The sequence below is a fragment of the Theropithecus gelada genome, chromosome 3, assembly GCF_003255815.1.
Source record: "Theropithecus gelada isolate Dixy chromosome 3, Tgel_1.0, whole genome shotgun sequence".
In the NCBI taxonomy this organism is placed as follows: domain Eukaryota; kingdom Metazoa; phylum Chordata; class Mammalia; order Primates; family Cercopithecidae; genus Theropithecus; species Theropithecus gelada.
This window is the reverse complement of record NC_037670.1, coordinates 36,877,886-36,905,871: the sequence shown is the minus strand read 5'-3', so window position 1 is coordinate 36,905,871 and position 27,986 is coordinate 36,877,886. Positions and strand designations below refer to the sequence as shown.

At 38.4% G+C, this 27,986-nt stretch overlaps 1 protein-coding gene across 10 annotated transcripts in view; it reads right to left on the bottom strand.

Annotated features, from left to right (window-relative positions):
• APP (amyloid beta precursor protein) overlaps positions 1-27,986 on the bottom strand; it is a 288,793-nt gene that overhangs the window by 182,870 nt on the left and 77,937 nt on the right. For all 10 annotated transcript variants that reach the window (XM_025378892.1, XM_025378883.1, XM_025378884.1 and 7 more), the window contains one exon: positions 23,275-23,404. In XM_025378892.1, coding sequence (XP_025234677.1) covers positions 23,275-23,404 — 130 coding nt within the window. The remainder of the gene's footprint in view (positions 1-23,274; positions 23,405-27,986) is intronic.

The following is a 27,986-nucleotide window of genomic DNA, read 5'->3' as shown; positions in this document are numbered from 1 at the left end:
TTAGTCATATTCTTGATTTTATCAATAACAGGACTTCTTGTTACAAGTATTTAATAATTCCAACATCCGTTAAAAGATGGAATTGTAAGAGTAATAGTTGTTAAAGCTTTCCAGATCAGGGGCTCTCAAACTCAAACCATGCTTCAAAATCATCTAGGATCTTGATCAGTCTGCAAGATTCATCTTCTGTCCAGCTCCACAGCCCAGATCTGATTTATGTGTTCTGGGACGCACCTGAAAACAGAACTCCCCAGAGTGGCTCTGACTCAGGCGGCTCATGGATCACACTTTGAGAAATGACATTAGGAGCAGGGCTTCTCACGCTTTAAAGTGCCTATGAATCCACCTGGGGGCCTTGTTAAAACGCAGGTTTTGATTGGACAAGTCTAGGGTGGGACTGAGTCTGCTTTTCTAACAGGCTCTCAAGCGATGTGATCCAGCTGTTCCTTCGGGCAGTTAGGGTCTACTTAAGATCACCCATTATAACTAATCTCCTTCAGGTTTTTAAAATTTTTAAGTTACAAGTGATTGCTCTGTAAGACACTCTTTGCTTACCCACTTTTAATTATACAGTTTAGTGTTAAGTAGATTCATATCGTTATACAACCATCACTACCCTCCATCTCCAGAACCGTTTTCATCTTGCTAAACTAAAACCCTGCACACCGTTAAACAACTCCCCATTCCACCACCTCCAGTACCTGGAAACCACCATTCTGTTTTCCATCTTTTTGAATTTGACTCTTCAAATTCAAAAAGGTACCGCATATAAGTAGAATCAAGTATCTGTCTTTTGGTGACTAGCTTGTTTGTCCTTTTAAAAAATAAAAATTTTCATGCTTCTCTTCCATAAACCTGCATGTCATCCCATAGATTTGTCACTTTTGGCACCATCTTAAGGACTGAGCGCCTTTTCACACATCCCTAAGAGCCAAGCTGCTCTGGGTTCGCCTTTTGTTTAATTATAGAAGTTACAAAATATGGCAGAAAGAGTTCTAGATTTGAAAACAACACAATGACTCAAGCGGATCAAGTGATTTCCACATATTAAAAGGTGGTATTATAAATGCCTTCTGGCCAGAGAGGTGCACAGAGGATGAGAGGCAAGAATAAAAATTAAAACTTAACACAATTTGATAATCTTAAGAGATCATCTCTGCTACTGCTGAGTATTACTAAATACCACTCCATGCAGGCCCATGAAGGATACAAAAGAACCGAGACATAGTTCTGGACCAAAACAGCTTGGAGCAGCTTTGTCTCACAGAAATATAATAGAGGCCACACACCTAATTTAAAATTTCTTGTAGCCACATTAACATAAAAAGGTAAAAAAAAAAAAAAAAAGGTAAAATTAATTTTATTAATATTCTTCAACCCAGTACATCCTACATTCGTTTTTTTTTTTTTTTTCTACCAGACTAACTTTTTAATATCTGGTGGGTTTTTAATACTCACAGCATAGTTTGGACTAGCCAGGTTTCAAATACTCAATGGCCATGGGTGGCTAGAGGCCACCGTTGGGCAAGACAGACTTAGCATCAGATTTGAGAGATCAAGAATATATTTCCAGGAGTGGCGACTTGAACGTGGGCAGGTTGGGGTTATGGGAGAAAATCTAAAGCCAAAGATACAAACCCAAGCAGAGAAACCATAAGCTTGAATACACTGACACTGCAGTACACTGTTTTATGCGCCATGCTATCTTAACACACACATTTTAGTCAATGGGAGGCATAGCACTAGGATTCTATGTTACCGTCATTAATAGTCAATGGGAGGCATACCACTAGGATTCTATGTTACCATCATTAACCCTATTGGTCAGCAAACTGCTCATCTCCCCCCATTTCTCTTGTTGCAGTTCTCATATTATAAATTGTATTTATAGGTGTGTGATTAATTCTAATACAGAAATGAATTTAAGGTTTCCTTTAGACCTGAACCTAGTTTAGCTGAGTTCAGTCCTCTGTATCCCGAGAGAGGAGCTGAAAAAGCGGATACGGTAGAGATAATTCTAAATGCCCTACTTTGTTTCTTCAAAATGCAGGTATTCTCATTGGTTGCTTTCACCTAACACTTTCCTTTCTTTCTGCCTTATTAAAAACAAAACAAAACGAAACAAACAACAACAACAACAAAACAAAACTCAAAGCCCGATAGATTTTAGAGATGCAATTAATTAAGGTTATACACAAGCCTTTTTAAAAACCACATAATCGCTGACAAAATACCAACCAGGCTGGGGTACGGTGAGGCAAAAGAACCACCAATCATTACCAAAACCTTAAATCATATGGGAAGGTAAAGATATACGGCATGCTATTTTCACATACCATACTCAGAAAGCCATGTGTGAGGAAAGCTATAATCAAGACAGGAAGAGGCATTTTCACAGATAACTTCTTAATGGAGTTGCGGGCTGTCACTCTCATGCCCCTCACTTGTTCTTTCCAACCTATTACCATCTGGCCTTGCTCCAACAATCTGCAACTTTCTTTCAAGATCAAGAGCAACAAATGCCATCAGTCTCTTCTCAGCCCTCAAGTTCTCTGACTACTCTGCCACATCACGTTCTTCCTTTTTTTTTTTTTTTTAGAGAGCTGGGGATACCCTCTGTCACCCAGGCTGGAGTGCAGTGGTGTGATCATAGCTCACTGCAGCCTCCTGGGCTCAGACAACCTTCCTGTCTTAGCCTCCCAAGTAGCTGGGACTACCGACACACGCCAACATGCCTGGCTAACTGTTTTTTAAATTATTTTTTGTAGAGACAGGGGTCTTGCCACGTTGCCCAAGCTGATCTCAAACTCCTGGCCTCAAGCAACTCTCCTAGCTTCAGCCTCCCAAGTTGCTGGGATTCTAGGCATGGGCCACTGAATTCGGCCCACTTTTCTTCTTTAAATTCAGTCTTCTCCAGTTTCCACCAATCTACCTCAAGATAATCATTCTTTCCCTCTCACTGGCTCCTCTTGTGATAATTCTGATTATAAAGTAAGACTCTTGTCTTCTACTCGTCTTGCTTTCTCACTCAGACATATCATCCATGCCTAAAGGTCAACAGCCTCCTCCACTCTTTCAATTCTGACCTTTCACTAGGCATTCCCAGGCGCTTGCTGCATGCTTCCATTTGCAGGGTATTAATTACTTATAGCAAATGCACTAGAATCCAGTGCCCAACTGATTATCAAATCCCAGAAGTGTACCCAAAGGACAATGACTAATTCCTCAGTGGGTCAAAGTCTTTCCTATGTGGAAGCAAGAGAAGGGAACAGAACTAACATTGAACACTGTGAGGAGCCCAAAACATGGCTCCTGCTGAACACATTCTATCTGGTTGTAGAACCCAGGCCCCCTTTCCCACGATGCCAGGCTTCCACTTTCTCAACAGATACTTATCGCTGATGAATGTCTGCGAATCAGAAGACCATGGGACTATACCTCTACTCCACTCACTCTCCACACTCCCAAAGCTGGACCTCATGGACCTCAGATCATGTAATACTCAGACACAGCACTCCAGTAAACCACTTTTTGGTCAGAAACTCGTCCTTTCCATCCTTCTTCTCCCTTTCCTCCACTCCAGCTTATTCATCATGACCCCGAGGTCCTGGATGCTGCAGCACTCTCTGCGGTTATCAGGGGAGGCTTCAGTGCCTTCATTTCATTTCCCTGCCAGTCTGGTCTAGGACCCTCAGCACACACACTCATCACTGCGCGTATCACCAACGACCACCCACGTGCTCTTGATGCCCAGGCTCATTTGGTCCAGCCTATTTCTCTCCTAAGTGTGAGACTCAATAAATACACAACCACCCCACTGTGCTCTTCAAGAGCTTATTAGTGCCTCTTTTAGATTCTCCTGGGTATAGTCCAGACTTAAAATCTCTCACTTTGGGAGACAATGTAATTTAACCATCAGAGGAACAAATGTTGCTCTATATATTTCAGGCATTTTCTAACTAAAAACCTCCAAGAAAAAACAAACGTGTATCTTAAAAAGATGCAGAGCTATTTAGGGCAAAAAGTACACAGAGAATGAGAAAGAAAAAAGACGTCATTGAATTTAACAAAAAGAGTTAACAATATTGTTAACAATAACAAAAGAGTTAGCCATGAGGTAATTAGGATATAGTACTTGAAACTGGCACCCCCTTTTACCAAGCATTACAACATTGCTATGTGTTTACAAAGCTCTGTTAGAACAGAGGAAAAATAAGGATTTGAATTCTGTCACTGTACTGGTAGCACTACCTAGGGATGAGGAAGATAATATCTAATAGAATAACAAAGTAAGTATATGTGATTCATCAAGCTTTTCAATGAAAATCAACATCCTTTTTGAATCATGTTTCAAAAATCACATAATCTGTTCAAACACGGATAGACCCCTAGATAAATTAGAATCTCTCTTTCTGTTACCACTCCTCTATCGACTTAGAAATTGCCACTTAGATTTGTAAACGAGACTTAGTTTCATTATTGTAAATCAATTTGGCAGGACTCATCACTCCACAGAGAGCTGAAATAATTGAATTTCTGGACTTCTAAGGAAGAGGGTTTAACCACATTTAGGCTTCCAAAAGGAAGATCATCACCAACTCTTCTTTAGCAGAAAATGTCCCTGGAGAATTCTGATCCATTTCTTGATCTAGTGGCAACTGGATGTTATCAGTGGCAACTAAGGTATCTGTCTACACCTGCTGAGGCTCATAAGTAAAAACTAAAAAGTATGGTGAATCTCTGTGATAATGGAGCATAAAGCTACCACTTAAGTCTTTATTACTAATAAGTAATGGATTTTAAGGAAAAAAAGAGATACTCAAATCTATCTATAGATAACCAAAAAACCAAACAAAACACCCAGAAAAATTTAAGGTTGAAGAACATGTATAATTTGAGACTTTTGATCAGAGCCTTCCTCAATAACGTAAGTTTAAAAACTATTACCAAAGTGACAAGATCCCATGTCGGATAGCAGAACGAGAACAAGGCTGTTCTTCAACTTAGTCATCTTCTTTTATCACTACAACTTCCATCATAGATGTAAATGGAAATTTCTGCTCCCTTTGCTACTTTTCTGCTTGACTGAATTTCATAATGAAAAACGTCTGTTCCTTCCAGACAGAGCACGAGTGTCATTCAAATTGTACACACCAGGCAAAGAGTGAATGCATTTGTTTAGATGCAAAAATCATTTAAATATGCGTCATTATGGGCTGCAGCACATTTGCGGATGCAGCAGTTTAAAATTCTCTTAAGCAATAAAGCAAGGCATCAAATGAAAGTGCATTCAGGCTTCAAACATCTTCAGACTATGTTTTCCTGCTTGCACACAGCAAGCCCCGCCTTCCTTTCCTGACGCTACTCAAACAGAAAGCAGTGGAACGGTGCCCTAGCCCATCCTATTGCCCCAAACGTCTTCCAGGTCAACAATCCAAAGTCATGTGAAAACTCCATCTTCAGTTTCCCTCTCCAGGGAGCAAATATTTTGAAGAGCAAGGATTCCAAGTAAGCAGAAACTCAGCCTTTAAATCAAATTAAGCTTTAAATAGTCTTTCAAAGTAAGGTCCTGCCGCACACAGAAGGCAACAGAAAGTGTTTGAAGAAGAGATAGCTCCCTTTTTATATTTAACATTTAGAAATGAAAAAACTGTGTGTGATTAATGCTTATAATTAGAGGGGGTTAACCCTCATTTCAAATAATGTAGTTCCTACCTTTGATTTAAAATTATAAAGATGACTAAAATGTACATGAAAGGAAAATTATAGTTAGGATCTGAGGTGTTTTAACCCAGAACTGTGGTTTTTGAAGAAAATGCTGAGAAAAGATTCTGATTTGGTAAGAATATCTGGATATGAGAATCTTCTAAGAAAGGTGATTTACCATTTGGGGGCCAAAGGCAGAGAGTTTCTGACAACGATAAAATCAACAGGCCGTAGGACCTTCATTCTCTAAGCTTAAGGTGACCCATTTAATGACTAAATAAAGTGTGTACTCAAGGTCACCCACAAGGAAGAAAAACGTCAGCTCCCTCTCTTGAAGGACCTCCTCCCCACTCATGCTATTACACGGCAATTCTAGAGAGTCACTTCATTTTTGGTTTATGTTCAAACTGTCTGGGTATCATTCATGCTATTACACGGCAATTCTAGAGTCACTTCATTTTTGGTTTATGTTCAAACTGTCTGGGTATCTCGGGGCCTTCGCTTTTAAGTTTCCATAACAGGGTAGTTGGTTATTTACGTAAGTCCCTGGAAAATGTGTATTTTTAAAGCCATCTAGAGTAGGCCACCTCTGGGGGAAAACAGAGCTGATGGGTTAAAAAGCCAACTGGTGTACCAAGAAGTACAAAAGACATCTTTGATAACAGTTGTCACGTGCAAAAGAACATTCATGAACTGTAACAATCAATAACAGGCAATATGTGCAGTTTTCCAGATCCTAAGCATTTGATAAAGCCATATTGTCGTTTTACACTCATTTTTAGTAGCTGTTTAATTGGTATTCCTATATAGGACAGTTTTCTAGGTTTGTGGATTATTTCACATTCTCTTCTTCCCAGTTATAAATTTTGGTACAACTGTAAGCTCTCCTCCTCACACTGTAAGATGATAATTACACCGCTGAGACCACATCTGTTTTTTTTAAAAAAAAGACATTTTGCAAAAAATATATTTAAGTTGAAGTATTTGAAATACTTTTCAACGTCAAACTTTGAGAGGATTATACTTAATTATATATCTTCACATCTTCAATCGTTAAAAATGAATACATAAGTATTTCCTAGGGATTTATGCTTGTTTCATTTGATTCTTACATACTAGTTGTTATTTACCAGCAGAGACAGCAAAAGCAAAAAAACAGAAAGCAACAACAACAAAAATACTTGATTCTGGTGATAGTTCAGAATCAGGTTGATTTCTGCATCAATAGCAGGGTTTCCACATTAAACTCATTCAAATTTAATTAGTTCTCTGCATAAAATCAAGGGTCTTGGAGAATTTAATAAAACAATCCTATCCTTTGCCCAAAACAGATTTTTATCCCAAATGGTACTCAGCAATAAGCCAACAGAGAAAAATGGAATAACAGACATATGCCATGTTCAAGAGTTCTCTGTTTCACCTAAGAAGCCTGAAGTTGCCGTTTTTTGATAAGGAACTGGTGTACATCTTAGATGAAGTATCCCATTGCATCTGAACTCTTGGTGGAGCACCCGCAGAAAGAGGACTGGTAAATAGTATGTATGAGGCCTGGCCTGGACATAATGACTCAGGAATCATCAGTGCAGGCCTCTGAAAAACCACTGCACTGATGAGATCTCCGAGCAAGCATGTATTATGTGAGAAGATGGACAACCCCAGGGGACTCCTATTAAACACTGATATTTAGAATTTCTGAATTCTGATTCTAAATATTTTGCAATATTTGGAATTTCTGGATCCTAAATATTGCAAAAGGTGGGTGGGTGGGAAGGGAGCCTGAAAGGAAAATGGAGGACAGCAGAAAGACAACCAGAAGCAGCAGAATGACATCAGTGTGGGGAGAATGCACCCATCAACAGGGCCTGATGCCACTGAGAGACTGTGGAGGACACAACAGTGCCCAGTGAGTCCGACAACCAGAAAGATAGCAAAGAGCTCATTCCCTGGAGCTCAAGGAACAGATGCCTGATAACAGGTGACTGTGGAGGGACTAGAGGTTACTAAGATCACACAGGAACTTCTGACTACCATATAAAGAAGCATGGCCGTGAAGAGACAGAGCAAGGGTGGAAGTTAAAGGAACACACAGAGTTGAATGACTGGAGTGAGAGACTAGGGAGCTCTAAAGAAGAGGAAAAATATGAGATGGCTAAATACCACTGATCTGGTGAAATTAAATACAGGGTCAGTAGGCCAAGGGTCTTTATGAAGTCAAAGATCAGATACAATGAGGTTAAAGAACTTACTGAAGAAATAAGGTGCACAGATGCCCAGGAATTTAGACTCACCTAAAAATTTAGAACAAATGTGGAAAAAGAAAACTAAGCTCAAATTATTTAAATAGTAAAACAAGGCAACTTCTTGACATACCGAACATGAGCCTACTCATCTTAAATATGTTTAGAGAATATCATTAGTTCACGGCTTACAATCAATTCTAAGCTTTCAAGAAAGCAAGAGCTACAGGACCTATTCATAAAAACATAGCAACATTGGGAAACTAATTATCTTCCCAGTTGATAAAGATACCATCCAATAAATAGGGGGATCTTCAGTGACATCCAAACCTTCAAAAATATATTTTAAAAATGTTATACCATATTCTCGCAAGGTAGTTAACACTAGAAGAAAATATTTGAGGGAACTGAAGCTGGGTAATATTCTTGAAAATACAGGTACCTAATCAATAAATAAAGAAAATGCCCCCCCAATTTTTCATGGCATAAATATACTTAAAGCTTTAGGAGAGGAGTACCTACATCTATTAATACATCGCCTACTGAAATACCACATTCATGTAATCATTTAATAAAGACACTAAAATAGGATGACAGGAGTTCATGTTTAGCATTCATAAACAGTATCCTAACCTTTAAGGTACAATGTAAGAATATGAAATTTCTAAAATCTATTACCACTAAATAATACCTAGAAGCAGATTTCTGTTAAAAATAATTCTTTAGGCCAGGTGTGGTGGCTCATGCCTGTAATTCCAGCACTAGGCCGAGGTGGGCGGATCTATTGAGGTCAGGCTATCGAGACCATTGTGGCCAACATAGTGAAACCCCCACTCTACTAAAATTACAAAAATTAGCCGGGCATGGTAGAGGGCACCTGTAGTCCTGGCTACTTGGGAGGCTGAGGCAAGAGAATAGCTTGAACCCAGGAGGTGGAGGTTACAGCGAGCAGATATTGTGCCACTGCACTCCAGCTTTGTGACAGAGCGAGACTGCGTCTCAAACAAACAAACAAAAGTCTTTATCATTAGCCTTGAAAACTAAGGACAATGAAACTATTATAAACGAATCTAATGGTATGTTTTATCTCTAAACACAGATGCCTCCGATACACTGACTTTTTACTAGACATGTGTAGCATAAATTTAACCCTATTTCTGGAGTTTAGTGTTCTTTTTATTAAGATCCTAAGACACTTGGTTTCTTCTCATCTGAGATCCCTATGTTACTTCTTGGTTGTTACATAAAACCTGCTCCTCCTTTGTTGATCAGTAAGGAGTAAGTAAAGTAAATGATTTTGCCATAATCTCAGAAATTCTTTTAGGCATGTGAAATTGCCGCTCAACATCTTCTGTCTTTCTAATCTTTGGGCTATTCTTTCCTTTCCCTTTCCTGTTCCAATATTCAGCTACATCCTCCATTCATTTTATAGGCGTATATATAATATATTATATATGTAATATATAATTTATGACATATAATATATAATTATCTATAATATATAATAAATAATATATTTATTAAGTATATACTATGTGCCAGACATGTTCAAGCTCTGGGAATATTTCAGTGAATTAATAAAAGTCTCAATTATCGAAGAGCTTACATTTTGAACAAAAAACAGTTATTTCCAAATGTCTAGGCACCGCAGGAAAGGGCTAACCGTCAGCATCATTCACTACTTATTCACAGTATAGTTGTACAATTATTGTTTCCTCTCATCAGGCCCTCAAAGCCACTGATTATAATACTTTCTCCCAACTTATCACCCTACAAGTTTGCTAGTAAAATTCAAAGATGACCAGGAGCTATTTGCAGGATACTACAGGCTATGAAAGTATTACTCCAGAATACAATCAGTTTTTTCTCCAATCCAATTGCATCATCTATTAAAAGAGCTAACATAATAAAAAGTTATATCCTGATGCCCAGAATTTACAGCGTAACAAAGACTAAGAAAGCAGGTATCTTAGAGGTAACTTAGCATATTAATGACATGTGCAGCACAAATAAAACCACATTGAATGTACAGATATTTTTCTGGACATCGAATAAGAGAAATAATCAAACGAATTAATGTCTTTCCAAATTAAAAATCTCTACAAGTGTTCCAACTTTAAGGAACCACCTCCGTTCTATTCTAATTTTCTATTATAATTTCTCAATGCTCCCAACACAAACTATTTTCCCTGGAACATCCCCATAAATTATTTATTTATTTATTTANCCCAACACAAACTATTTTCCCTGGAACATCCCCATAAATTATTTATTTATTTATTTATTTATGAAGATGCAGTTTCGCTCTTGTCGCCCAGGCTGGAGTGCAGTGGCTCCATCTCGGCTCACTGCAACCTCCGCTTCCCGGGTTCAAGTGATTGTCCTGCCTCAGACTGCTGAGCAGCTGGGATTACAGGTGCCCGCCACCACGCCTGGCTAATTTTTGTATTTTTAGTAGAGATGGGGTTTCACCATGTTGGCCAGGCTGGTCTCGAACTCCTGAGCTCAGGTGATCCACCCGCCTGGGCCTCCCAAAGTCCTGGGATTAACAGGTGTGAGCTACCACCCCCAGGCCCCATAAACATTTTTAAACCTACACCTCTTCATTTTCTTTACATATCCCTCAGGATCCACATCACGGCTCTACTTTCTTTCAAACGACTTTTACCATATGCTCCAGCTCACACTACCATCTCCCTACCTCCTATGCTTACAGCAACGCCCCCCCATATGACCTACATTAAAAAGTTTATGATTATTAATTAGGATTGGAAGTTTCCAACAGATTTGTGGTCAGGGGAGACTATTTAGGGAGCATGAGTCTAGTTTTGATCACGATGAGTTTGAAGTTCCTAAACAAACACCCGATCACTAAAGAAGTGAAGATCAACATGTTCCTAGAGTAAAAACAATCACAAGTACAACCTCTACAACATCTTACACAGGGAAATTCAGCCCTAAAGTCTGTCAAATGGGCATAAAGGTAATTTTACATATGGCATAATCGTAAGTTATACCCAAGAAAAAGCAAACATCTTGTAAAGTTGGGATATAGCATAAAACAAACTCAGCTCAGTTAAACCACAGTTTAGCTTTATCTAATTCCAAGTTAGACAACCAAATTAGGACGCCTTTAAGAGTAACTTGACTTGCAACTTCTAAGTTTAAAAGAAATTTTCCAGATTAAAAAAAAAAAAGTCTGGAAACCTTAAACTCAACGTCTTCCTGCCATCAAATCTAGGCCTCCTTGATCGATTTCCCCATAACAAGAGGAGGTCATAAAAATCATTCATGGCCATCTCATTTAGTTGTCTCTTCAACTTACACCCTAAACTCTGTGCTTAAATAGCTCTTCTCCTGATTTTTCCACTGTAGGTCTTCCCACTATGGAACATGAGCCCACCCCTTTCCCTTCCCACCATCCTACTGGTATAGTTTTACCCCGTATATGGCATTTGTATTGTGAGTGCCAGAATGCTCATACTTGGGCGTATTTTTATCTTTGTATGTTACAACTCTTTGTCATTTTGTACTTTTGGTTTTTCTTTGTCTACAGTTAATATTTGCCCCATTTTTAAAAACTGCCTCATTTTCTACGCACCCATCAATACTATATCTTTCCCAAACTCTCCAGTAGAACCCTAAAAAGCATGCTAAGTACAGGAAAATCCTTTAAGGAAGGTAATGCATCAATGCCATTTTTTCCTGGAGGCCTCTCTCCTGGGACCAGCCCTGTTCGTCTCCTCCAATCTGGACTAGCTGCTCTCCAGACGGTTGCACAGCTGTTGCCTAAGATTTCCCTTCACTGTAGGGTTTCAAAGCCAAAGCCTAAGACTCACTGACAGGAGAAGGAAAAAAAAAAAAAAACCAGACAGACACTCCTGGGATGCATCACCAAACTGATATTTATCAAGGGATATGGAAGAGGGAATGTTTAATGAAGCCATTCAGCGACTAATATGATAAAAGAGAAAGACGACAGAATTTATCCCTTGACTGAACATTAAACTAAATATCGAGAGCCTTCTTTGTCAAGTACTAAAATCTGAATATTTCCTAACAGCCTTTGACATTGAAATTAAAATACATCTTAACCCAGACTGTAGATTCATTTTTATGTTATTTCTTACATCCATGATGCTTTTGTGTACCTGAAAAAAAGCATATTTTTTTCCTCAATGCTAAATGAGAATTGGCTTTTAAAAAACCATTCTTTAAGTACAAACATCAAATAACTTTTTAAAAATATAATATGTGAGAAAAAATTTCCTTAATTTCATTTCAGTATTCCCTTCATAATAAGTAAATAACCAGTTCTGCTTTAATGGGTATTATTTGGAATTATTATAAAGATATGCTGTACCTAATTCACAATAGTAAAACTGAAAAATTTTAAGTCCACACAAAAGCATTTCTTTAGTTCTTTTCATAGGGAAGAAATACATCAAAAGTTCCCTATAATTATGAGAAGTCTGTGTCTAATACATTTTACATATTTATATACTATTTTTAATGTAGTTCATTATTTAAAACATAATGAGAGCTTGGGTTTCATGTCAAAGGCTGAAGTTAATTCAGTTAATGCCATTTTTTTTTATGTTGGATGTAAGCTACTCTTCCACCCCAAGAATCATAATAATAGCTATCTGTACCACTCTAAAACACTTCCTTAAATTTCATATTCTTCATCTGGCTACAATTATCACATGGCATTAACCATAGAGCTCTCAATCGCAAAATCTTCCATCAGTTCTGTCACACACAAATTCTCTTTTCTACTACAGCTGTCTGGAAAGTTATTTACTGGCTTGAATGATTAAAAAAAAAAAAAAAATCAAACTCGGCAGGGCATGGTGGCTCACGCCTGTAATCCCAGCTCTTTGGGAGGCCGAGGTGGGCAGATCACCTGAGGTCGGGAGTTCGAGACCAGCCTGACCAACATGGAGAAACCCCGTCTCTACTAAAAATACAAAATTAGCTGGGCGTGGTGGCACATGCCAGTAATCCCAGCTACTAGGGAGGCTGAGACAGGAGAATTGCTTGAACCCAGGAGGCGGAGGTTGGGGTGAGCCGAGATCACGCCACTGCACTCCAGCCTGGGCAACAAAGAGTGAAACTCCGTCTCCAAAAAAAAAAAAAAAAAAATCAAGACAGTATCTCAAGATTTTTATTTGTTTTGGGAAATGACATGATGAAAAGAGGGTTCTAAAGACAAAAGGGAAAACTGTTTCCTTTCTCTGCTGGGGTAGGGACTGATGGAAACACAGTGCTTGAGAAAGATGTTCAGAAGCGGCTGGAGTAGAAAGAGAACTTTGATGAAAGTCCACTTTCTTCTCTGATTCTTCATCATAACCATTTGCAATCATTTACCTCAGAATAAAACAGAAAATTCCACGACAATAAACACAGTTTGAGGTTAGCTAAAAATATTGTTCATATTACATTTATGTTAAAACAGCAAGCCGAAATGGTGTGGGAATTATCTAAGAATTTCCAAGACTGAATTACCCAGCTATAAAGCAGAAGCAGCTGTTTACTGGTTGGCACAGAAAGGTTCACACTTCAGACCACCAGATCTGACATAACAGTACTAATTCCCAATACAGGGAGAAATTTTTGAAGACTCAACGTTAACAGAAATCCACAGTGTTCAGCTGATATGTTATTAAATCTGATGGCATTTTTTAATGGCATTTTAAAATTATGACACAGCTTCAGGAAGTTCTGAAAACTTGTGCCTCTAAAGGCATTTTTGTCTTTTTTATATAACAGGTGCAAAAAGCTGAAACATGTGACCATGACCGTGTGAAATTTAAATTATACCTCACTTTATTTTTTTCACTTCTCTGGATACCAGTGTCTGTCTTAGCCTGTTTCTCCCTATATATACTGTATATAGAAACCAACTAAAAGCCTATCTAGGCCAGGCATGGGGGCTAACGCCTGTAATCCCAACACTTTGGGAGATCAAAGCGGGTGGATCACCTGAGGTCAGAAGTTTGAAAACAGCCTGGCCAACATGGTGAAACCCTGTCTCTATTAAAAATACAAAAATCTGCTAGGCGTGGTGGTGTGCGTCTGTAATCCCAGCTACTTGGGAGGTTGAGGGAGGAGAGTCACTTGAACCTGGGAGGCGGAGGTTGCAGTGAGCCAAGATCTTGCCATTGCACTTCAGCCTGGGCGACAAGCAAAATTCCATCTCAATAAACAAACAAACAAACAAACAAAAAAAGCAGTATCCATAAGAAATCAACACAAAATATGTCTAGCTGTTCATTTGAAAGCCAATGACAGGGGTTATACTTCACTTGTAACACTTAATAATCTCAAAGTTTTGATTTGTGAATTCCATTATCTCTTGGAGACAGCTACAACACACATATATAATCAGTGGTCTCACTCAAATAGTGCTGGAATTTCCTACAGAAATGGCTAAGCATGAATAACCAAAGTCGCAGGTGATTCCTAAGATTCTGCTCATTTTTTAAGGTTTTTTTTTTTATGTTTTTTCTTTCTGCTCATTTTTTTTACAGGACTTAATTAAAATAGCTTTTAGAAAATTTCCTGCTTTCTGCTGGGTTGTGGTGGCTTATGCCTGTAATCCCAGCACTTCGGGAGGCCGACGCAGGTGGATCATGAGGTGAGGAGTTCAAGACCAGACTGGCCAAGGTGGTGAAACTCCTTCTCTACTAAAAATATGAAAAAAATTAGCCGGGCGTGGTGGCGGGCGCCTGTAATCCCAACTACTCGGCAGGCTGAGGCAGAGAATGGCCTGAACCCCAGAGGCAGAGCTTGCAGTGAGCCAAGATGGCACCACTGCACTCCAGCCTGGGCGACAGAGCAAGACTCCGTCTCAAAAAAAGAAGAAGAAGAAAAAAAAAAATTCCTGCTTTCCAAAGATTACTGATGTCTTTTACTGGAAAATGGTTTCTAAAGACCATAATCTAGGTGCAGTACTGGTGTTTACTGCTACTGAGTTGGTCTTTTAGGCCTTTTCATTATTTTTAGGCCTGCAGTGGACAGTATTTATGGGGAAAAACGTTATCTGAAATCTACGATATGTTATACTGAGAAATGATACCTAGAAGTCAAACTCATGACTACAGGGTATCATTTTAATAGATTATATGTTACATGTGAATCTTCTTTTTCCACATCAAAAATTCTGAGTCTCAAATACACGGGATGATTGAATTAAAATATCACACAACTATTCACTTATATTATGCCACATTACTTATACACCAGGCTCAGAATTACACACTAATACTACTACCATTAATATAAAAAGTTAATGTTTCTTTATGCACATCTTCTTCTCATTTTTCCCCATTAACGTTACTTTCACTCGTGTCCGTGTGAAGAGACCACCAAACAGGCTTTGTGTGAGCAACAGGGCTGTTTATTTCACCTGGGTGCAGGCGGGCTGAGTCCAAAAAGAGAGTCAAAGAAGGGAGATAGGGGTGGGGCCGTTTTATAAGATTTGGGTAGGTAAAGGAAAATTACAGTCAAAGGGGGTTGTTCTCTGGTGGGCAGGGGTGGGGGTCATAAGGTGCTCAGTGGGGGAGCTTTTAAGCCAGGATGAGCCAGAAAAAGGAATTTCACAAGGTAATGTCATCAGTTAAGGCAAGGACCGGCCATTTTCACTTCTTTTGTGGTGGAACAGGCCATTTTCACTTCTTTTGTGATTCTTCACTTGCTTCGGGCCATCTGGGTGTATATGTGCAGGTCACAAGGGACACGATGGCTTAGCTTGGGCTCTGAGGCCTGACAGTTACAGACTCTCTCTATTGTCACAGCATATAGCTGTGGAATACTGTATTATCCTACTTTTTACCATCACTGAGTCTTAGTTTTTATGTTTCTACTTAATGCTCATTACCCATCCTTATATCAGTTTTTCTCTAGGTATTCTGGTTATCTGAAACTTGTTCTCTAGGAGACTCTACAGGAAAATAATGTGAAAATATGCCCTGAGTTATTGTATGTTGATATTTATTTCATGTGATCATATCTGCATGTCAGTTTGATTGAATATACAATCCTTGTTTTGGCTGGGCACAGTGGCTCATGCCTGTAACCCCAGCATTTTAGGAGGCCGAGACAGGTGGATCACCTGAGGTCAGGAGTTCAAGATCAACCTGGCCAACATGATGAAATCCCATCTCTACTAAAAAGACAAAAGTTAGCTGGGTGTGGTGGCGGGTGCCTGTAATCCCAGCTACTTAGGAGGCTGAGGCAGGCGAATAGCTTGAACCCAAGAGGTGGAGGTTGCAGTGAGCCGAGATCACGCCATTGCACTCCAGCCTTGGCAACAAGAGTGAAACTCCGTCTCAAAAATAAATAAATACATAAATAAATAAATAAATAATCTTTGTTTTGCATTTGCTTTCTTTGATATCTTTTTTTTTTTTTTTTTTTGAGACAGAGTCTCGCTTAGTCGCCCAGGCTGGAGTGCAGTGGCGCGATCTCGGCTCACTGCAAGCTCCGCCTCCCGGGTTCACGCCATTCTCCTGCCTCAGCCCCCCGAGTAGCTGGGACTACAGGCGCCCGCCGCTTCGCCCGGCTAATTTTTTGCATTTTTAGTAGAGACGGGGTTTCACCATGTTAGCCAGGATGGTCTCGATCTCCTGACCTCGTGATCCACCCGCCTCGGCCTCCCAAAGTGCTGGGATTACAGGCGTGAGCCACCGCGCCCGGCCTTTCTTTGATATCTTAAATGTTGCTTTATTTTCCTTTGGCATAAAGCACTGCTGTCAAAAACTTGTTAAAATAATAATTTCTTTGTAAGTGAAAAACAAAAATATTTTCTGCCCTCAAAAATTATAAACTTAGTTACCAAAAAGCAAAAAGTATTATGTGTATACATAAAAGCAGTATACATTCATTCCCATCTTGAAAACAATTATTTGGATATAAACTTTAAAATTATAACATAATAGTATTTATTATAAATGAATTAAAATAGTAATGATTTTTAAAAACTACTACTCTTATCATGACCAATTACCTCTTCTCTCTGAAAAGTGTGAACCATGTTCTTCTACACATATCCTTTCAGTTCCTACCTTAAAGACTTTGTTGACCCTCTGTCTGAATACCTAAAATACATCTCCTTTCTTGCCTTGAAATCTTATCCTTGAGATCTTGGCTCACAATGCTACTTCCTGTCAAGTCTGCCTTAAATTCCTGAGCTGAAATTCCATCCCCCTTCACGCCCACTATCTACTGTGTAAGAGGAAGGCCCACATTTCAGCCACCTCTAGGGACGCTCACACTGTGGGTGATCAATAAAACATACACAATGAATACATAAGTTTGACCTTTTATTGGTCAGTTTTGTAGGACTTATTTCTCTGATAATATTCAATTAACTGTTTTCTAAGGTGGAAATTTGGAAAAGGAGTATTTAAAATTGTTTAAATAGATTTAAATAGTAATTATTTTAAATGGTTTTAAGTAGAAATTACAGGTGCTTTTACTCTATCAATAAAAAAAATCATAGCTAAATGTAGGGGTATCTATGCTTATGTTAAACTCAGGATCATAAATCAGTATTAAAATTTTCCTCCATATTTTCATATACAATTATGTGACACATATATTTTATTACACCAACTATAAGATTTGCAAGGCATTCCGCCAATAACTGTTATATAAAAATCAACTAAACACAAATTTATCTACCAGGACGTTTATCACAGCATCACTTATAACAACTATTACACCACCACAAAATAAAGAAAACCACCTAAATAACCATAAATAAAGAGTAAACACATTACAGTGTCTGGTGTGATGCTACATTAAAAATTATGCTCTCTAAGAATATTTAGTTTCACAGATAGGGTATTCTAAAAATGTTAGGTGAAAAAAGCAAGTCACAAAACAGGAAACAATTATATAACACTAAAAACAAAAGCAAAACATATATGAAAAGAATGTAGACTGCAAGGAAGCCAAATGGTTTTGATTATTTTTAGCTAGTGGTTACATTTTCACAACTTTGTACACTGAATATATATTACTGTTGTAATCAGAGAAATTTCTTTTGAGCACATATTTGCAATTCATAGCATGTACTACAAATGAGATGTCCATTAGCCTTGCTATTCATTTTTCAAAGCAATTACTAACAAGCCTTGGGACAATATCATGCCAAATAAGCTGGGTTTCTTTTTCTCACCTGTCATCTAGGACCTACACAGATAGCTAAATTCTGTGCTTCAAGAAAATATCAGCAAAGCCCACTCATAAGCCATAACAGCAGTTTTTCAAAAGTTATTGTTTCTTTTCAATGCCTCCTGTTACTTTATGGCACCTGAATACAACTCCAGTAAAGAAGACAAAACTGAAGATGTAATGAAGTATAAATCACCCATACTATTACAGCTCTTATCAATCAAAACATTAGTTGTTAAAAGTTCCAGAAAGAGGACACGATACCAGGTACAATAATTAAAACGAAAAGCAACAAAATTGGAAATGGAGCCAAGAAACACCACTACGCTTCTTTCTTTTCAAAACGTGACTCTTAAAAAAGTCAGTCTTCTCAACTCATCCCCTGTCCTGAGTTTTAGAAAGCAAATCAAGCAGGAGCCAATGCGATTGAGGCCACTGTGGAACTTGGGACAGGGCCAAGGAAGTGCAGCAGTGAGTCACGGAGGATGACCTATCTAGAAGGACACCATTTTTATAGGTGTTCTTGCTTAATCAAATGGAAGAGGGCTTCACTTTCTAAGTCTTCCTCACCCAGAAGCAATCTATGAGATAAATGTAAGCTCTTCCCATTCTTCCTTCTGGCCAATGTGGCTGCCATATGCAATTTTGGAGGGAAAAAAAGTAAGGAAGATCACGAATCTTCCTGAAGAATTAGTGATGATTAACGCTGCTTAAATATTGTTGAAGATCGTATGAACGAACATATTTTCTTTTAATTTGGCAGCGTGGTGTTTTTAAAACTAAAGTGTATTTTCCCATACTGTATGTATAAAGCTCATAAAGTACAACTACCAAGAGATAAAACAAATTAATGATCATTCTGTGTCGACTTTCAAGTCTTTCTACTTTTCTCTATTACCATTCGATGGTACTACATACAGATACAAAATTATATGTACTGATTTCATAGTCTATCTTTTGCTGATGATAAAAGCTACTCATTTATCATTCAAATCCATAGAAAAGGGCTTAAATAAAATCAAAATCACCTGTAATCCCACTGTTTGGAGATAAACACTGGTAAGATTTCTTTTCTTGACATGTTTTCTTTTACTTAGTTGAGAATCAGGCTGCATATACTGGTTTTGAAGCATGATTAACGTGGACCATTCACAGGTCCCATGGGAAGGCCACATATAAAGGAGTCTGATGTCTCTCCAAGGATGGCTGATTAGCCTTCCCTGATGAAGAAATACCCAGCAATTCTGGTCATTCCTTATGAGACCATGATGTAAACAATCAAGAACATTCAAGAATTTGCATCCTTCTTGTGTGCAGAGGCTGGGCTCATTAAATAATGAGAATGATGAAGTACCATTCTCATCACAGTGCATGTATAGCCCCTGCACATGCATCTCCCACGACTTCAGAATTAGTAGGATTTACACAGAGCAGGTCGGTGGGGACAGGAGGCGCCATGGGCACCAATTCTCTAGCACACTGGATTACATGCAGGGATTTACAAGATCCTTAAAGTCTACAATAAAAATGTTTTTCCGTCCTCACCTCCATTTTTAAAGTTTGGGGAACTCTCATGTGACATTTCTAACTATTGCGTTGTATTGATGTGTCTCAAGAAAATTGTTGTTTACATAAATTCAAAGAACTACCCTGGTATGTCAGAGTATTCAAATACATCCTTTCCATGCGAAAGAAGATAGCTGTAGATAACTGATAAAAGGCAGCCAAGAAACCTAGAAAACAAGGCATGCTTTTCCTAAAATTGTATTAAAACAATAAAATTCAAAATCAACATGAACTGAATACCTTTCTCATTTGACCATATCTGATCAGATTTCTGGTCATTACTACTTACATATCTGCAAAGTCTTAATTACAAAATGAAACAGAATGACATTTAAGGTAAAATTCTGTAACTTGTAATTCTTCTTTTGGATTAAGCTATTAACCTGACTTTGCCCCAATAATTCAACAGTAATTTATTTTACGCAATGTTCCTTGCCTTTGCTGGTCAGAGACAAGCACAGAAAAGTGCCAATTTCAACAGTGGATCTAGTACACCACGAAGAGAAGTCATTCAAATGGAAAGCGTTGAAAGCTTTGCAAGGAAAATATTCTCCTTGAGTAACAGTAATGATGTGCTTGAATAACACGAGATAATTAATAAAATTTCACATGATTAAGATGAATCTTACCCTCTGGTTGCAGAGGTACTACCAAAAGCAAAGAGTGAGATTTTTGAGAAAGCCAACTTATTCTCAAGGGAAATTAGCCACTCCATGGGAAGAAAATGGCAACAGCAACCTGACATACTTTCCCCATGCAGACAAGAAATGTAGAGCACATATGTCCAAGTAAAATATTACAGAAAAATAATCCAGTGCCACACTGGATCCTTCATCTGATAAAGAGGTTAGGAAGGTTGCATGTAAGACATAACAAGCATTTTTCTCTCTTCAAGCTTTGTTTTGAATTTTAATACGCTTAATGTTTAAGACAATCTTATTTTGTTTGCTAGCTACAAAAAAAAAAAAAAAAAAACTCTTTCATCTAAAACATGTATTTGGATACAGTCCAGAGATTTTAGGGCATACTTATGTTAATGCTGAACAGTAATTCTTTGTTAAGCAGCAATAATATGTAAGAATGTTACCTACTACTACTATAAAGTAGAAAACATATCACATGGAGATTTATCCTATACTAGGTCATGCTTGTCTCCTTTATCAACACGATAGCTGTGAGTTTCTTTTGTAGTGTTATTTATTGTCTCTAATTCATAGTGAATATTTGCTTTAAAACAAATTTTTGTTTATACTGTAAAAAATACTGGACCAATAATCAAGAGATCTTGGACTGTAGTGCTGACTGCAGTACTGACTCTCCCATTTATTTGCTGTGAGTTACAGCAAGAGATTCAACCTCTCTGGATCTCGGTAGCTGTATAGCCTGTGAAGAGAGACTAAGAACCAACACTGCCTGCCTATTAAGTGCAAGTAAAACGGACATGAGTTACACCTACGTACCTATGTTACCTATGTTACCCCTATTGAAAAGCCTGTTTTTCAATTCCTTTTCCGGAAAGACAAGGCATAGTCTGCCTACTCTACCAGGTTATTTTATAAACTCTGTATAAAACTCTGGATTTGAGATCTTTGGAAAATTTGCCACTACCTAAGAAAAAAGCAGTGCCTATATTCCTTAATTCTAATCTAAGGTTAATAACAAAGTAAGAGACAACATATGCTCTACTTGTCATATGAGGGTCTAATTTCAGGTCCAATGGAAAAGGACCAGTGATTCATAAAATGAGAAAATATGGTAAAATGATTCGAACAGGCCAAGTACCTACAGGAAATAGCTAATGATTATCTAGTCCCGTAGTAGTCAAGAACAGTTAGTGTCAACATGCTCATTTCACATCAGACACTACACCAGAACAGGGAAATTTGCTTAACATGTCGCAAGTGACCCATCTTCTTGAATTATGTACCTCCACATCAAAGGAGTCCAGAATCTGTTCAGAGGATGAAAGAGAAATCTGATAATGGCTGATGGCAAAGCCTTGGCAGGAATAAACTCCTTCCCAGAGAAAGAATTATTTTATGGGCTTCTCTCCATTTCTCCTTGCCAGTCTCCAGCCTGTGCATCACAGCTCTGTAATTATTTGTTAGTGGAATGATACATTTTCAAGTGGTTCTCTTTCCATAATGGTTAAAAACATAAGGTAAGGACAGGTCATTAACTTTACTATCAAATAGGTGTTTGTTAGATGAGATTAATTATTTAAAACCACATTTCTTAGGCTGTTGTTTCACTAAATGGTACATAGTACAGTGTATCACAACAAATACGAATATTTGGACAGTCTCTGTGTAATTATAATATTATAAAATCTTCTGACTTGATATTGAGATCTGAGGACACTTTTTATATTTTTATTACTTGTACTGTTTGTTCACTTGGAGGTTTTTTGTTTGTTTTTGTTTTTTAAGGAAACTCTTGAATTATCAAATGTTTAAGAATCTAGTTTTCTACACTCTCTTCATCAATCACATTGTGAATAAATTACATTGTAAGTAAATTCACCAGGTGAAATCTTCATTCTAACGCCCAGTGTTTTCATTTTATGTCTCAAATTACGCACATGAATGAACAGCAATCAATATGCTCTTATGACATTCATTTTTGACCACATATTACAAAGATTTCCAGAATCTTCAGCAATTATCCTTACTTTCTAGGTTTGCTGTTGGATTTTCTTTGAAATATTCCTTTTAACTTTTATAAGAAGTCATCAGAATGCACATCAATATTTGTCCACAATCTCCACAGACAATCTCTATATCCTTATTTACAACCTGCCTACTGACGAATACACTTGTGGAAAACATCTGGATGTAAGATATCAGAGCAAAGAACTTGATTTCTGCAATGACTGGTCACACAAAAACAACAACTAGGAACAGACTAATAACCAAGTTAGATTGAATATGGAGAATGACAGTTTCCAGAGGAAAAGAGCACGATACCACATAAAACTACTCAATTTTTAAAAATAAAAGGTTGAAGTAAATTTGAGGTTTGGGACAAAACAAACATTAAACATTAGTGATCAAAGTGTTTCCTCCAGTTTGATGTAAGCAGAAAAAAAGCCTTCCCAATTCCAATTCCTCTACTATCACCAAATAAGAGGAGTAGTTATTGTAAAAAAGCTTTTTTTTTTTTCTTTTTTAGAAATTAGCAAAATGCTTCAGCTTCACATCAGATTCTTTCTTCTAGAAAGTCTATGTGAAGAAACACACAAGGCCCCAGTTCATGAGAATCATCTATGGGACACGGTAAAATAAGAATTCCCGGATCCACTCCTATAGGCATTTTTCATTCAGGAGTCCTAGGACTGGCTCAGGAATTTGTAATTTCAATAAACGTCCTGGATAAATTCATTCTGAGGCAGAGAACTCAAAAATACTGCTCCTGGAGTGTCAGTGCACAGACTGGAACTGCAAGAGTCCAAAACACAGTACAACACAGAGTGGCGACGTGCTGAAGAACAAGTCTGTGTACATGAGCTAACAGGAGCATCCTCTTTTTCCTCCCTAAAGACCAGGTCCCCAGTCAACACCAGCTCCACGGCCGGCCGGCTCACCTAAGCAGCGGTAGGGAATCACAAAGTGGGGATGGGTCTTGCACTGCTTGCGGCCCCGCTTGCACCAGTTCTGGATGGTCACTGGTTGGTTGGCTTCTACCACATTGGTGATCTGCAGTTCAGGGTAGACCTGGGAGAGCACACAAAAAGAATCAATTGTTATTTGAGGCAGGGGCTGGCATGTACAAGCATCTAATGAGCCTCCACTGTAAGATACAGGTGGAGTGTCCCTTATCCAAAATGCTTGGGACCAGAAGTGCTTTCAAGGTCTCCAACTTTTTCCGATTTTGGAACATCTGCACTATATACTTACTGGTTGAGCATCTCAAATCTGAAAAGTCCAAAATCCAAAATACTGCAATGAGCATTTCCTTTAAGCATCATGTTGGCACTCAAAAAGTTTTGGATTTTTGAGCATTTCAGACTCTGGATTTTTAAATTTGGGATACTCAACTTGTACTGCTATTCCCTAACAGTCAAGCCTGCTCTACTTCTGACCAAGCTAAAAAAAAAAACCAGTAGAAAGAAAAAGATGCAAATAACAAGCATCTAGCCATTCCATTCAAAATATTTATCAATGCAACTTTTAATTTATTGCACTCATTTAGACAGAAAATATTTTCTCAGGGGAGCTCAAATAGAAACAAGAGGGGGAAAGGAGGATTCTTACAAGCATGGGGTGATTTTTGGTGTGAAATAAATTGGTGTGGGATAATAGTCTGTAATGTTCTAAATAAATGTTACAGTAGATATGGCTGGGGATATTATCTTTACTTAAATTCAACCTCCCCCTAGATCTCACTAATCAGACAAACATTTTACAGAATATGACACACAGAAAGCTTTCTATATAAAAATCCTCCTCTTATTCCAAGTAACTTACATGAATATAATTTATCAAAAATTTATCAAGGGTGTCATTTAGATAAACTCATGAATTCTCTTTGCTCCTATAACTAACTACAGTCCCTTGCTTTGATTACTGTTGTGAATAAATCATGGTGTTTACTGAACACTTAGAATGAAATGTGAAACTCGATTAAATCACATTTGTGAAATATCAAACCACTTCTATTTATTCATGAGATTTGAAAGAAAAACACAAACACAAACATCTATTTCTACAATGTGCATTCCCTTGCATAAATCTTGCATTTCACCAGGGTGGCTGTTTTGCCAAATAAATAACAATGAATAGAGAGATCTGATGGTATAAGCAAGGGCATGATTAGAATGCTGGGCCATGCAATCTGAAGTGGCAAAAGTGAGAATATGAGGGGAGTTAGACACAGGTAAAAGGTGGTAGGACCAGCAGAGTCTGAGTCCACTGATCACACTCCAGGGGCTAAAGAATGTGTGGCGTACATGACTGGAGAAAGTGAGGTGGTAATAAGTAGTACTTGCAGAGTCAGATAATTGAAATTAAAATTTTGGAGGAGTTGTAGTTATTGGTCATTGCAAGGAGTATAATATGACCATTTTAAGCAACAGGTGATGGAGAATGATGAAAACAATGTGATTGGAGGGGTGAGAATCATGAACTGACAAACTGGAATATTGGGAGGATCACTGAGATCAATATTAGGATCACTTAAGAATCAGCAAATGAGTGGCTACACTGGATGACAGCAAGGAAGGAGCTAAAATCTTCAAAGTCTGAGTGGTGAACGTCGATGAGGTAGAAAGAGGTCTGGAGATGACCAACAGGTGGAGGAGCAAAACGATCTAGTCTGAAAGCATGCACTTCACAGCTGAGGTGGGGGAGGCTTTTAGGGAAGAGAAAGGAAGAGTGGTTTGGAAACAAAAATGAAGAGGCAAAGAGGACATTCCCACCTGTAGGGGCAACGCTGTGAGGATTTTGAGAAAAGAACTTTGACCTGAGAAGGCTACAGGAGAAGTAGTGCCTTCCTTGGAGGGAGAGCAAGGTCTCTGAGCAAGATAATGTCCACAGAGAGTTAGACGATACACAGAAATTTGCTTATGATTGTCCATGACATTCAGAGGGCTCGGCGTGACTCAATCTTTGTTTAAAAAGTTGATATTTTGTTCATCATAGAGTTTTTTTGCAGTAATTTTGATTTTTAAAAATATCACATTAAAAATTCTTAATCTCAATTCCTGAGTGCCTTGTTTACCTTACCTTAGTCCCAGACCCCAAAAAAATCAGTTAAAAAATAAGGCACTGTGAATGGATAAATAACACGATGGGGTACACACCTAGACAATGGAATGTTATTCAGCACTGAAAGGAAATGGCCTATGAACTCATGAAAAGACACAGAGGAACTTCACTAACATTGCTAAGTGAAAGAAGCCCATCTGAAAAGGCTCCATACTATATGACATTCTTCCCACTCTATGACATTCTGGAAAAGGCAAAACTCCAGAGATTAAAAAGATCAGTGGTTTCCAGGGGTTTGGGCAGTTGGGGGTAGGGGGAGGATGAACGGATAGAGCACAGAGAATTTTTAGGGCAGTGAAACTACTCTGTATGATACCACAATGACAGACATATATCATTATACATTTGTCCAAACCCAAAAAAGGTATACCACCAAGACTGAACCCTCAGGGAAACTATGACCTTTGGGTGCTAATGATGTATCAATGTTGGTTCATCGATTGTAACAAATGTACCACTCTGTGGGGGATGTTGATAACAGGAGAGGCTAAGCACGTGTGGAGGTAGCAAGTCTATGAGAAGCCTTTTACCTTCTTCTCAATGTTTCTGTGAACCTAAAACTGCTCTAAAAAAACCCATCTATTTTAAAAACAAAATTTAAAAATAAGGTATCAATCAGTGTAGCAGGGGACAAATTCAGTGGTAGAGGTATATGCTATGAGAACACACAAAAAAATCTCTAAATCAGAATCCTGGGGTGGGTGTTGAGAGAGTTACTCTTGAAGCCACTGCCACAGTAGCCTAGCTCCAGAGGGATCCAGCTATTATGACTTCTCTTTATTTTCCTTTGTTAAGTATCTTAATATCTCAATGCAGGCACTTTAGATCACAGAAAATGCTCAACTGAAAAATGCCACTAAAAATTTAATATTCCCATGGCTTTTTTTCTATATAATGAAAGGTGAAGTGGCTTTTTGTACAGGAATATAATTCTCCCACCATTTTTACTTGTTTATTAGATCACAAAGCTGCAGCACTCATGAGTCATAAACTCTATGACACTTGAGAGCCCACCCTGAGGGACACGACTTTATGCACAGTAAAGTGTGAGTTACTGCATTTTTCTAAAGGGGTTCTAGCTGCCACTTCACTGAAATACAACCCTGCTGAGAATTTCCTCAGGAGTCGCTGGTTTTCTATAAACCCAGTAGCAGGCATATTCATTCACATCATGGTTCCCTCTATACAGTTTAAAACCAACAAATTGTTTGTAGGGTACACATTGATGACCAGGAGAAAAGGATCTGTTTCTCATGTTGGTTGCATACCATCTTCAGGTTCCTGTGGTAGTAGTTGGTGCAACAGGGCAGTAACTGATTAGGTTGACTATTTCCAAGCAGGTAGAATTGCAAATTGACAAATTAAAACCCATGAAGATGGGGCTTTTCCCTAAAGACTAGTTCTAGAACTTTATACAGTGATAAGCCAAACACAGAATTTACTTCCAGTTCCCGCCATGAAATCTAGGACATGTGTGTTATTTTCTGTGCTTCAGCTTCTCTCTCTCTAACACCGACAATGACAATTTTTAATATGCAGATGGATGTGGAGATTATAAAATTTGAACTAGGCCGGGCACGGTGGTGCGCGCACCTGTAATCCCAGCACTCTGGGAGGCCGAGGCGGGCGGATCATGAGGTCAAGAGATAAAGACCATCCCGGCCAACATGGTGAAACCCTGTCTCTACTAAAAATACAAAAATTAGCTGGGTGTGGTGGCGCATGCCTGTTAATTCCCAGCTACTCGGGAGGCTGAGGCAGGAGAATTGCTTGAACCCAGAAGGTGGATGCTGCAGTGAGCTGAGATCACACCACTGCACTCCAGCCTGGTGACAGAGAGAGACTCGGTCTCAAAAAAAAAAAAAAACAGCAAAAGAAAACAAAACACATAAAGCCCATGCGTAGTTTTCCTACTGTACTAACTATTAAAATGGAAGCAGTAAGCCAGGCACAGTGGCTTACGCCTATAATCCCAGCACTTTGGGAGGCTGAGACGGGCGGATCACAAGGTCAGGAGATAGAGACCATCCTGGCTAACACGGTGAAACCCCATCTCTATAAAGATACACAAAATTAGCCGGACGTGGTGGTAGGCGCCTGTAGTCCCAGCTACTCAGGAGGCTGAGCCAGGAGAATGGCATGAAGCCAGGAGGTGGAGCTGAGGTTTATTTAAGGGGGAGAACATCAGCAATCAAGGTAACAAAATTTCTTCCGAAGCAAAGCAAGACCCTTTAGATAAAGCAGTTGCCACAAGCACAATCAGCTCCCAGCTCAGAAAGCAAACGACGAAACAAAACAAAAAACAAACCAAACATGTTAAAATTTAAAATCCCAACAAAAATTCCCAATATCAGCCCTAGGTTTTTATTAAATAACCCCAGTAAACATCCAGAGAGGAAAAAAAGCATGTTTTATATCTATGTTTACATAGATATAAAAATATTTACATTTATATAAAAATATAAATATATAGCTCATTTATATTTATAAAGATGTAACTATAGTTCATTTATATTTAAAGATATAAATA